The sequence below is a fragment of the Ailuropoda melanoleuca genome, chromosome 13 (assembly GCF_002007445.2).
Source record: "Ailuropoda melanoleuca isolate Jingjing chromosome 13, ASM200744v2, whole genome shotgun sequence".
Taxonomy (NCBI): Eukaryota; Metazoa; Chordata; class Mammalia; order Carnivora; family Ursidae; genus Ailuropoda; species Ailuropoda melanoleuca.
Genome location: NC_048230.1, coordinates 5,506,001 through 5,517,513, shown reverse-complemented (window position 1 = coordinate 5,517,513; position 11,513 = coordinate 5,506,001). Strand labels below are relative to the sequence as shown.

At 56.1% G+C, this 11,513-nt stretch overlaps 1 protein-coding gene across 5 annotated transcripts in view; it reads left to right on the top strand.

Moving 5' to 3' along the window:
* The window catches only part of KSR1 (kinase suppressor of ras 1), a 149,315-nt gene that overhangs the window by 109,313 nt on the left and 28,489 nt on the right, over nucleotides 1–11,513 (top strand). For all 5 annotated transcript variants that reach the window (XR_004619929.1, XM_019803315.2, XM_034641848.1 and 2 more), the window contains exons 5-9: nucleotides 1,495–1,499; nucleotides 4,091–4,151; nucleotides 8,014–8,097; nucleotides 9,820–9,881; nucleotides 9,981–10,087. Coding sequence is in view for 4 of the 5 variants with exons in the window: in XM_019803315.2 (XP_019658874.2) it covers nucleotides 1,495–1,499; nucleotides 4,091–4,151; nucleotides 8,014–8,097; nucleotides 9,820–9,881; nucleotides 9,981–10,087 (319 nt within the window). In the remaining variant the exon portion in view is untranslated. The remainder of the gene's footprint in view (nucleotides 1–1,494; nucleotides 1,500–4,090; nucleotides 4,152–8,013; nucleotides 8,098–9,819; nucleotides 9,882–9,980; nucleotides 10,088–11,513) is intronic.

The following is an 11,513-nucleotide window of genomic DNA, read 5'->3' as shown; positions in this document are numbered from 1 at the left end:
TATTTATTTATTTGACAGAGATAGAGACAGCCAGCGAGAGAGGGAACACAAGCAGGGGGAGTGGGAGAGGAAGAAGCAGGCTCATAGCAGAGGAGCCTGATGTGGGGCTCGATCCTGTAACGCCGGGATCACGCCCTGAGCCGAAGGCAGACGCTTACCCGCTGTGCCACCCAGGCGCCCCATAAACTACCCATCTTTTTAACTTCTTTGGATCATTGCATCGTATAGTTTAACTCCCTCCTCCCCTCCTGGCAGACCTTTAGGTCGTTGTCAGTTCTGCCATTGTAAGAATCGCCCTCGTCAGTATACTCTTACGGGCAGGGCAGAGGGGAAGGAGCGAGTTTTCTCCGGATGCCTCCTAGGGTTGGGGAACTTGGCTTTTCTCCTGACGTGGGCTCTCCTTTTCCAGTCTCGGGTAGGCTTGGTCCCACTGTCCCAGTGCAGGCTGTCTTGGGTCCCTTATGGGATGCCCCTGGACATCTCTGATGGTTTTGAGTGTGTCAGCCAAGGAGAGAAAGCCATGCTGTGACCTCCCCTGCCACTCCTCATCAGCCTGTCCTGCTGGGACCTGGTCCTCCCCTCTACCCCCCAGAATGGACTGCACCCTTCTTCCCCTTGTGGATCCTCCTGTCCCAGAGAGCTCAGTATAACTACCATGGGGACACACGGACGTGGGTCATCAGAGGCCATCTCAGTGCGTAAACCCAGTGCGTCTGTTTCTCATCTTCCCCTGAGAAGAGCGTCAGAAGGGCTCTGGTCTCATTCTGGGCTCTGGGTGGAGAACAGAGCCTCAGGCAGATGACAGCACTTCCTCGGATCCCACAGCTGGGGAGCTGGGCCTCACCCTGGGATTCTGAGTCGCGTCTACCCAGAGCCACCAGAACTAGCAGTGACATGGACACTCGGGTCACCTTGCTGCTCTCAGCCCACAGGACGGACTAGGTGGCTTGGGTCTCCCACAGTTCTCTTTGTCCCTGGGGTAGCGGCACCCCGTGGGGAGGCTTGCTCAGGGCACATCCCCATCTGTCCCTCCTTGAGGACCACCTGGCTGTTCTCACAGCTGTTCTCCTCATCCTTCTGCTCCAGCCACTTCCCCTTCTCCTGCCCAGAGCCTGAGCAACCCTCCCCGCGGGGCTCTGGGCGGGGTGTCCCCGCTTGTGGGTGTGTGACCTTGAGAGACTGTGAGGCTGTTTGCTCGGTTGTGAAGTGGAGCAAACCCCAACGGGCTGCATGGCTGGTGAGGCTTAGACAAGCTAACGTACGAAAGCACGCAGCACAGGGGTAGCTCCGGTACCCACGGGCAGTAACTTCTAGCCCTTTCCATTGAGGAACCATCCCCACAGTCATGCAGCCAGCCTGTCCCATGCGCCAGGGGCCCAAAGCCCTTACCTGAGCACGTTGCCCTCTCCCTCCCAAGGGGGGAAGGTTCTGGGGAACACGCTGAGCCAGCGTGGTGACGTCATCCCACTTTCTCTCTCTTTTTGTCTCCTGCAGGTTTGGTAAGAGTGATTCATTTTCATCCCCTCTGCTCCCCGGGAGTCATGTTTGTGTTGCTGTCCCCATCAGAGGTGGATTTCCTTGGCCCTCCCTCAGCCTGCTCGGCCTTTCCACCACACAGAAGCAGAGATGCTGGGGACCGCCTCAGGACATAGCTCTAGGACGGGTGACCTCAGCCCGGCCAGGAGCTGCTCTCTGCGAAGCTGAGACCTGGAGAGCGTTACGGGCCGTGGACAGTCCCCACTCAGGCCCTGTCTGTACCTGGCCATCCCCACAGGTGACCTCTGGCAGGGAGCCTTGCGTGCTGGGCTGCTGGGGTCACCCAGAGTCACATGCCGTCGGTCTGGTGTAGGTGGATATGAGCTGATGTCTTGGGACCCCTCTTTTCAGGAGAGAGGCAACCCGGAGGCAGGAATGTGGCTTGACTCTGCATGAGGCCCCAAGAGATTGGAGGGTGTGAATGGGAAGGCCCCTTTGGGAGGGGCAGAGGAAGCCCCGGAGGCCCCCCGATCCCTTTTTCCATCTGTCCACCTCCAGCTTGGAAGCAGGGTCTTGCACTTGGCTGCGCTGTAGGGCTTCTCTCTCCTGAGTCAGAGCAGAGGGAAACAACCATGCCTCTGGGTCTGCTTTGAATTGTCTCAGTGGAAATGCAGAGATGTCTGGTTTGGGCCTGAGCGAAATAGCCGTTTATTTTTGTCCTATCCTGAGCTGGCTAAGAGGAGTGACGAAGCCGTCGGTAGGGTCTTAGTGACCAGGCGGGGTGTGGGGGGGAGCAGGATAATAGGCTGGAGTTCTGCCAAAATAAAGCTGGCTGCAAGACCCCCAGGAAGGTATAGGGTGAGCAAGGAGGGAGGCTGCACTGCCCCTTCCCCAGGGCATGGTGCAAACTTCAGGCCCTTGTCAGAACCTTGGGGGAGAATGCAGCACCCGCAGCCCTAGGACAGTCCGTCCTGTCAGCCTCCCGGTTGCTGTAGTAACGCAGGGACCGCAGCAGTGAGGCCGCTTGCCTAGTGTGCAGGGAGGCAGGCCGAGGTCTTCAGGGCAAGTGTTTCATCTAGATCGGGGCACTTGCTGCCTGGCCCACGTGCTGTCTCCCCTCCCTCCTATCCCACACCCGCAGCAGGCGTTACAGGTCAACCATAGGTGGCATATATGGCTGAAATCTCATTTTCCATAGTCTGTTTCTCTTAGGCTGGCAGCCTAACCCCCTTTTAGACCCATGTGCTTTGCTGGCCTTGGCTGCTCACAGTGACGTGGGTCCCAGGAGGGAGTTGGGACAAGTCAGCCCCAGGACAGGTGTGCCAGAGAGAGCTGGGGCAGTGTGATTGGTTCTTGAATCATCACGGGGCAGCAGAGGGCCCTTCTGGTTCTGATCAAACTCCCCTTGGTATGGGAGGAGGAGTCAGCACCCCAGCTCCCCCTTCTCTCTCTGCTCAGGTATGTGGGACTTGGCATTAAGTGAACCAGCACTTAATGAGCACCAGGTGTGTGCCAGGCCAGCACGTGCGGCAGGGGGTAGGGGGTGTTGCTGGCTTTGAGGACAGGAGACAGCCGCAGATCCCTCAAGCACCATGTTCCTGACTTTCCTGGGTTTTGGTTCCTTTTGATAACTAGATTAAAGTTTAGACCCTCCCTCCAAAGAAAAGCCCACAAAGCTTACCAATCCAGAGGATTCCCAGAACCCCTGAAGCCCATCAGGACATAGTGAGAACCCCTCCTCCAGGGGGAGGTAGGCGGTGCTGAGTAGGGGCAGAAGCAGGCCGGGGAGGAGGAGGAGGAGTGGGGTGCCCAGGCAGAGGAGGGGCAGGAGGCAGTGGGACATGTGGGCTGCCCGTAGATGAAGGCTCACCTCCAGCTGCCCCACTGCCTGACCTGTAAGGCCTGAACACTGAGGATGCTATTCTAATGGGGAACCCAGGATTAGGACAGGGAGAGCTTAGGGTCCCCTCTGGGAAGGCAGACAGAATGCTCATCTCAAAGCTCGGGGCCCGAGTGAGACTCCTCAGGAAGCCCCGGGGGCTGGCCCACGTCGGGGTGTGGTAAAGCTTCACCTTGTCCTTGCGCTGCCTGCCAGCATCTGGCACTGGAGGCTCTCAGAGCAAAATTCTCAAGGTGCTTGCAGCTGTCAAGGTACGGGATGTGCTAACCAGCCTCAAACCCTCCACCACCAAGGGCCAGAGACCTCCTGCCCGCCAAACGAGTGACCTGCATTAAGCCCTTGCAAGCCAGTGACCTATGGATACATCCATGTGGGAGTGCGAGAGGTGGACATCCGCGGAGACAGCTGTCCTCACCGTTGCTTTGCCTTCTGCCTCTCGAGGCTGCCTCCTTCTGTAGCTAGGAGCCACACAGGGATGGTTTCCGAACCATGTGGGGAGATCAGGCAGTCATGTTCCCAGGAGAAGCGGGGCCAGGCATGAGGGTAACTGTGCTGGCCCATTGGTCTCCGTGGCCTGTCCCTGTTTTGAATGTTCAGGGACACCTTTATCTACTGTTCAGTAAGTCCTCTCACCCACCCAGCCTGTGATCTCTGATCTAGAAGGCCACGGACACGGGCCTCTCAGCCTTCCCAACCTGGCCTCTCTCCCTGCAGACCTCCCACATGGATCCCCACAGATGGTACGAAGGGATATCGGGCTGTCGGTGACTCACAGGTAGGTGAGCCAGGCTGGGACGGGGAGGGGGCCCAGAGCTGGGCTGGGGCCTGCATGGACTGGGACCCCCACTGAGGGGTTGCTTTCATCGTGGGGGGAAGGGGTCTGTCCTGATCCTTGTTTCTTGGGGCTCTTTGCTACTGGTCTGTCCATCACCTTGGTGAACACAGCCCTGTGCCTATCTGGAACCCCTGCCTATCACCGGTGGCTGTATGGGCTGGCTGGACCCTCCCCGACCCCGCCCCTGCACGGAGGGAAAACACAGGTCTCAGGAGAAACATGGTCCCAGTCTCAGGGAGGAGGAGCTGAGAGCTTCCTGCAGATCCATCATGAGATCATGAGGGGCCTACAAGTGGCCGCACATCAGAGCCCACAAAGCTTTGAAACCCCAGACTCCCCTGGCCCACCCCTAAAGTTCTCAGCTTGGCAGTCTGGATTTCCAGCAACGCCTGGGGACTCTGGTGGCCGGTGCGTGTTGGCATGGGCTGATGTGGGCCTGTGACGTGGACCAGCCCGAAGGCTCGGCCTTAGCACCGTGAGGCTGGTGTGTGCCACAGACAGCAGGTCTGCGTGGCATCTCGTCACGCTGGACACCCCGCAGAGCAGCGCCTTGGCACACCTGTGCCCTGGCCATCTCCACCAAAGGCTGTCAGGAACACCACAGGGCACGCTTGTCAAGAGCTTTGCAACTTGGGGCGGCCTTTCATTTCCACCTGGAGCGTGAATGCTGCTGCAGTGAGCCTGGGAGTCTGGCCCGGAGATCTTTTCTTTTTTTTTTTTTTTTAAAGATTTTATTTATTTATTTGACAGAGAGAGAGACAGCCNCAGCACCGTGAGGCTGGTGTGTGCCACAGACAGCAGGTCTGCGTGGCATCTCGTCACACTGGACACCCCGCAGAGCAGCGCCTTGGCACACCTGTGCCCTGGCCATCTCCACCAAAGGCTGTCAGGAACACCACAGGGCACGCTTGTCAAGAGCTTTGCAACTTGGGGCGGCCTTTCATTTCCACCTGGAGCGTGAGTGCTGCTGCAGTGAGCCTGGGAGTCTGGCCCGGAGATCTTTTCTTTTTTTTTTTTTTTTTAAAGATTTTATTTATTTATTTGACAGAGAGAGAGACAGCCAGTGAGAGAGGGAACATGAGCAGGGGGAGAAGGAGAGGAAGAAGCAGGCTCCCAGCAGAGGAGCCCGATGTGGGTCTCAATACCAGGACCCTGGGATCATGCCCTGAGCTGAAGGTAGACACTTAACGACTGAGCCACCCAGGCGCCCCTGGCCGGGAGCTCTTGCCCAGAGGTGGAGACCCGGCTATGGCTCTGAGGGCTTGAGTAATTTGCCTGAGGTCATGCTGCCCGTAAGATAGCGGCTGAGTCCTCTGGCCGGCGCCCAGGCCCCTCTGGAGCCTGGTCAGGGCTGATCCCCGTACACCGGAGTCTCATGGAAGAGAGGCTGCGGCACCACGATGGGGACAGGGCCTCCCTCCTCCGTCCGTGGCACGCCCAGTGGGGCCTTCCTAGGCTGTGAGGGGGCTGCTCAGCACAGGACGGGAGCCCCACCCTTTCCTCCTCCATGGGCTGCACGCCTGTGGGCAGGAATCCCTCCGAGCCTCCGTTTTCCCCTCTGTGAACCAGACTCCCCCCAGTGCTGTGATGAGGATAAAAGGGGGTGCCGCACAGCTGAGCCTCACTTGTCCGGCCCTGGGGTGTGCCTAGTGTGTAAGCACAGACTCTAGCCCGAGATCCGGTATGTGAGGGACCCCGGGATCGGCCGGCTGCTGTTTGTTTTGTCTCAGGCGCCCCTGGTTTCACAGAGGCTGCGGGGCTGTGGCAGCTTGCCCTGGGTGCTTCCCAGACTGCTGCTTCCTTCCCCCTGTGCCAGTGAGTTCCAGAGGCTGCCCCCCATGCAGGGCAGCGGCACCCCTCTCGGTGCGACGTTGCCAGGTCGCCCTGCCTTGCCCCACCCAGGTTCTGGGCTCACTGTCACACCCGCCTGGTATATTAAACCCAGATTCCAGGCCTCTCTTTCTCTCTCTCAACAGGATGGTCTGAAGTGTTTCAGTCTAATCATGGTCGCTTCCTGGCCTGGGACAACTTTTACCCCCCACCCCACACCCCTTCCTAGCACTTGGCTTTTCTCAGGCCCAGACCTGACTGCCGTGTTGCCCTATTTTCAAGATTGCCGAGGGGAGGTCGTCTCAGACACCTCTGAGCTGCTCCCCTTTTCCCCGCTGTTGGCGTGAGAGGAGAATAAAGCCCAGAGAGAGTATGTGGATCCCAGAGAGGCAGGATTAGGGCTCCTTAATAGGCATGTTGGGGACGTGGGTGCCTTTGTCTTGGTCCCTGAAAACACCCATGTTGGCTGGGTGGAGACAGTAGGGCTCGTGTGCACTACACATTTGCACATATGACCTCCCCGGGCCCCTGCGAGGGAGCTCCAAGGCATCCCACAGCCAGTAGCCTATAGGAGTCACACTGGTGCAGTCTTACCCCAGAGCCCATGCTCTTGCCCTGTGCTTGGCCCTAGTTGTCTCTCAGAGAAGCCATGCAGCTCTGAGTTTAGGCACCTGGGGTGCAGACCCCACTGCACAGCATCCCAGCTGTGTGACCCTGGGAAAGTCACCTAACCTCTCTGATTCCCTTGTCTGTGTACTTAGAATCTCCGACCTGCCTCACTCCCTGGGGGGTTGTAAGCAACGCGTGAGCTCATGTTCAGGATGCGTTACAAACCGTTCCCCAAATTCTGTTGCTATTTGTTCTGTTGTTACTGTGATGGACTCTGCTTTCAAAAATCTGTTCCTCCAAAAATGTGAGTTCTTTCTGCCCTTCGGCCTCCCCGCCCTGTGGACTCTGCCGTACCACCCACTCAACCCCTTGTCCTTCCTTCCAATCTGTCTTTTGTGTTTTTAAATTTTTAAAATTTTGATTTAGTTTGGGTTGAAAGACATTCAAAATTCAAGAGGTGTACAGAGAGGGTATCTATGCGGTCCGCTCCTGCTGCTGCCCCCAGCCCTCTGGGTCCCCCTGTGGGCAGATCTTGGCAGTTTCTTGAGATATTTTTATACAAGCAAGTACGTATGTGTATTAAACATGCTGTTCTATCCTTCTTTTCTTGTAAAGACGGAGGCACCATTTACGTAGAACTGAGAGCACAGGTGCATTTTTACGTATGGATACCCCCATGTGTACCCCACAGGTGGAGCTCCAGAGCATCCAGCACCCCAGAAATTGATCTTCGTCCCCTCCAGGGTCATAGCACTACCACCCAGGGGTTACTGTTCACTTCTGTCCTCATTGGTTACTTCTTCCTGCATGTGAACTTCATATAAATGAAGTCATGTACTTTTTCCCTGATAACGTAACTTGGAGATCATTCTGTGTTTGCGCAGAAAGGTTTTCTTATTTAATTCTCTGGCCTCACGGTGTCCAATGGTGTGGTTGGACTGTACTTTCCATAGTCAGTCGCCTGCACACCTCAACAGCATAGGCTGTTTGCAGTCTTTTACTGCTGCAGACACGCGGCGGGGAATAACCTTGTCTGTACCTCATTTGACACCCGCGGGAGTGTCCCCTGGATCATTTCCGACAATGGGAATCGCTCGGTATGCACACTTGTAATTTTGATGGCCGTTGCCAGAGAGCTGGCCTCCGTGACCATGCTGACTTTGGGATTTTGGCAAGGATGGCATTGTGGCTGGAAACTCTGAATGCCCTGGGAACAAGCAGTGGCCCTGAGCATCCCTGCCGTGGGAGAGGGCACCGGTGGCTCCGGGATGGACCCCCGTCTGCTGGTTTCCTGGGCGCCCTCCCCTGTCCGGGCTCTGGTCTCCAAGCCACGGGAGCATTTTCCTGTGTCCCCCTGCTGCAGGTTCTCCACCAAGTCCTGGTTGTCCCAGGTCTGCCACGTGTGTCAGAAGAGCATGATGTTCGGAGTGAAATGCAAGCATTGCAGGTGATGCGCGGCGGGTGGAAGGGGTGGGAGAAACGAGTGAACGCCATACATTGAGTTCAGTAGGGGTCCTACTACTGGATGCTCAGCCTTAGGTTAAGTCAGAGTTCATGGGAGCCCCTTTGAGAGTTCTTTTTTTTTTTTTTTTTTTTAATTTGGGAGAGAGAGAGAATGAGAGAGCATGAGAGAGGGGAGGATCAGAAGGAGAAGCAGACTCCCTGCTGAGCAGGGAGCCCAATGTGGCACTCGATACTGGGACTCCAGGATCATGACCTGAGCTGAAGGCAGTTGCTTAACCAACTGAGCCACCCAGGTGCCCCTCCCTTTGAGAATTCTTAAACCTACTATTTATAATCCCATTCAGCACACCATGGTATGATCAGCCCTCCCTGGGGAGATGAAGGAAGCATCGAGCCAGGCATTCCCAGAAGGGGAAATTGGGGGTGGGCATTGAAGGATGAGTAGAAGTCTGCCAGGGAGACCAAGGAAGAAAGAGCATTCCAGGCCTTACACCTTGTACAGAGTCCGAGAGGAATGGGAGGACTGTTCTGGAAACTATACGGAGTTCTAAAGTTTAACCTTAACGTGGTAGCATACAAGATGGGGAGAAGGGTCAGGTGGCGGTGAAAACAGTGGCTCGTGGCATTCACAGAAGAGGAGAGTTCAGGGAGAATGTCGCTTCTATACAAACCCAGCTTTCTTGTTTCTTACCATGGTGCTTTCTTGTAGGACAGAAGGACGAGGAAGGGAACAGTGTGGGCGGGGGTGGTAGAGCGTCCTCTGTTGCTTATAGAGGATGGACCTGGAGTCACTGCTCCCGGATCACTGCCCCTCCGTTGCTTTGTGACCTGGAGCAAGGCACTTGCTCTTTCTGGGCTTCATTTTCACAACTGGGCAGATGGTTCCAGGTCCTTTATCTATCAGGATGGTGTCCAGATTCTGAGCTAGTGTGTGTAGGAAAGGCGCTTAGGCTCCCACCAGACCAGAGGCCACAGGTCTGGTGCATGTCCGTTGGATAAATTGTGTTTTCCTGGTGACTCCCCTGGCCACCAAGGAGACGCCAGAGTTTTCCACCAGTCTAGGTCTTCTGTGGCTCCTGCCTTTAAATTGGGGACCTCCCGCTCCCTTTCAAGCAATGCCTTTCATACAGAGAGCACAGAATGACCTCTGAGCCCCACACTCTCCGATGATCGTGGTGTGAGGTTGGTAGGGCCCCAGTGCTAACCCATTTGATTGTCTAGAACCCCAAGACAGGGTGCAGCAGGCAGGACCAAACTGAAGGCCAGGTCTTTCCATTTGGGCCTGTGCTGACCCTCAGACCATGTGGCCCATTTTGGAATGCAGCGGGAGGGGCCACCGCTCACATCCCTGGAATGTTATGGTCATGTAGACACTCTCCTTCTGATTCATCTTTCTCATAAGTTCAGATTTTTGTCTCCAGTTTTCTGACTGTGAGTGGAGGGTGTCCTTTTCTTTAGAGAAGAGAAAGACATGTGACCCACAAAAGATAAAATGACAATTAAAACTGCTTTGCTGTGAGGTTAGGCAGACAACCTCGGGAACGTCTAAACAGACACTGCTAGGATGATCAGCGTGGAATATTCCAGACTTCTGGGCTAATGTTTGTTGAGAAATGGCATGGAGATTGAGGCAGTCACAAGTGAGTGTTGCCCTGGGAGCCCCGAGTGGCCCTCCATGCACTGACCCTGCCGCCTTCTTTACCAGATTGAAGTGTCATAACAAGTGTACAAAGGAAGCCCCTGCGTGTAGAATATCTTTCCTTCCACGTGAGTGCTGCTCTTGTCTGCTTTCTGGGCTTGGGGTGGACTTTGCCGTAGCTCGGTCTGCTTCCCTGCTCACAGTTCCCTCTTTTCCTTTTTAAACAGAACCTAGGCTTCGGAGGACGGAGTCTGTCCCCTCAGACATCAACAACCCTGTGGACAGAGCAGCTGAGCCCCATTTTGGAACCCTCCCCAAAGCCCTGACAAAGAAGGTATGCGGGCGGTGGCCCACCGGTCATGTGCTTTTACCAGGAAAAGCCCCCCCCACCCCCCGCGCCGGGGCTCCTTCTGTAATGTGGAGGTCCAGCAGGGAACTGGGGCATACAATCCATGATCCAAGGCCAGAGGGTGGCCTTCAGGGAGTCTTTAGCCATTTTGTAGACTTCACGTTTATGGCCAAATCATAGTTAATGTGCCCATGACCTTCCCCAGTTTAACCGAACATTTCCTGAGCCCTTACTATGAGTCGGGAACTTTTCCATTGATCTTTCTTTTGATCCTCACAATAGTTCTGAAAATCACATACTGCTATTATCTCCTTTTTAGATGAGGACACTGGCTTGGGCCAGGCTGGGTAGTGGTTGGGGCAGGGAGAAGAGAAGCAGGTTGCCTGGCCCACGAACACCAAGGACCCAGAAGGTGTAGCTTGGGGGGGGCTCCACATCTTACTGCCCAACAGGCAGGGCCGGTGCCTCAGAGCTGCTGGTGTTTATGGGCCCGCCCGTGTCCTCTCTCAGCCTCCCTCCACCTGTCATTGCATTTCCCCCGACGGTGGCATTCCCACCAGGGATAGAGAGGTGGAGAAGAGGGTTGTAGGACCACAGCTGAGCTCCAGTCCTGACTAGTCCCCTTTCTTGCCCCTGTGACCTTGGGTGAGTTCCTTTACCTCTCTGAGCCTCAGCTCCCTGGTGTGTGAAGTAGGGATACTCATGCTTCGTTGACAAGGTGTAGGGGTAATGAGGGGCCGTTCGTGAGCTCGCTTGTCAGGAGCAGCGCTGTTACCCAGCCTGTCACAGATACAGACACACTTCCTCGGCGGGGGCGCTCGGCACCCCATCTGCCACTCCCACTCTGCCAGCATTGTGTTCTTCTCTGGCAGCACCGGATGCACCCCCATTTACCCATATCCCCCCACACCGCTTCGCCCAGCCCTTGTCGGTTCTTCTGAACCCACTCAGGGCTCCTCCTCCTCCAGGAAGCCCTCCTGCACACACCTGCTCGGCCCTGACCCAACATAGTTCTGGGTGGTGCCTTCTCTTACCTCACCGAAGGCACTGACCAACTGTCATCCTTCCCTCACCCCGATTTATGGTCATACTTATAACACGAGTAGTGGTCACCGAGTTCTCACCACACTCTGTGCCGAGGGCCATGCGTTTGGCCCATTCATCTCAGGGGCCAGCCTGTCTCTCCAGCGTCTTCTCCAGCTGCCCTTGTTCATAGCAGCTGTGCCCACCCCTACCTTGGGGCCTTGGTGCCCACTGTTCCCTCTGCCTGAGACACTCTTCTCAGCGTTCACACACTCACTCCTGGGAAGCCTTGCTGGGATGTGGGCTGAAGACCAGGGTCCCTGGCTGCGCCATGCTCTTCCTGGTGCTTTTCATGGCCTGACTGCATGATGCAGCCCCGTCTGCCTGC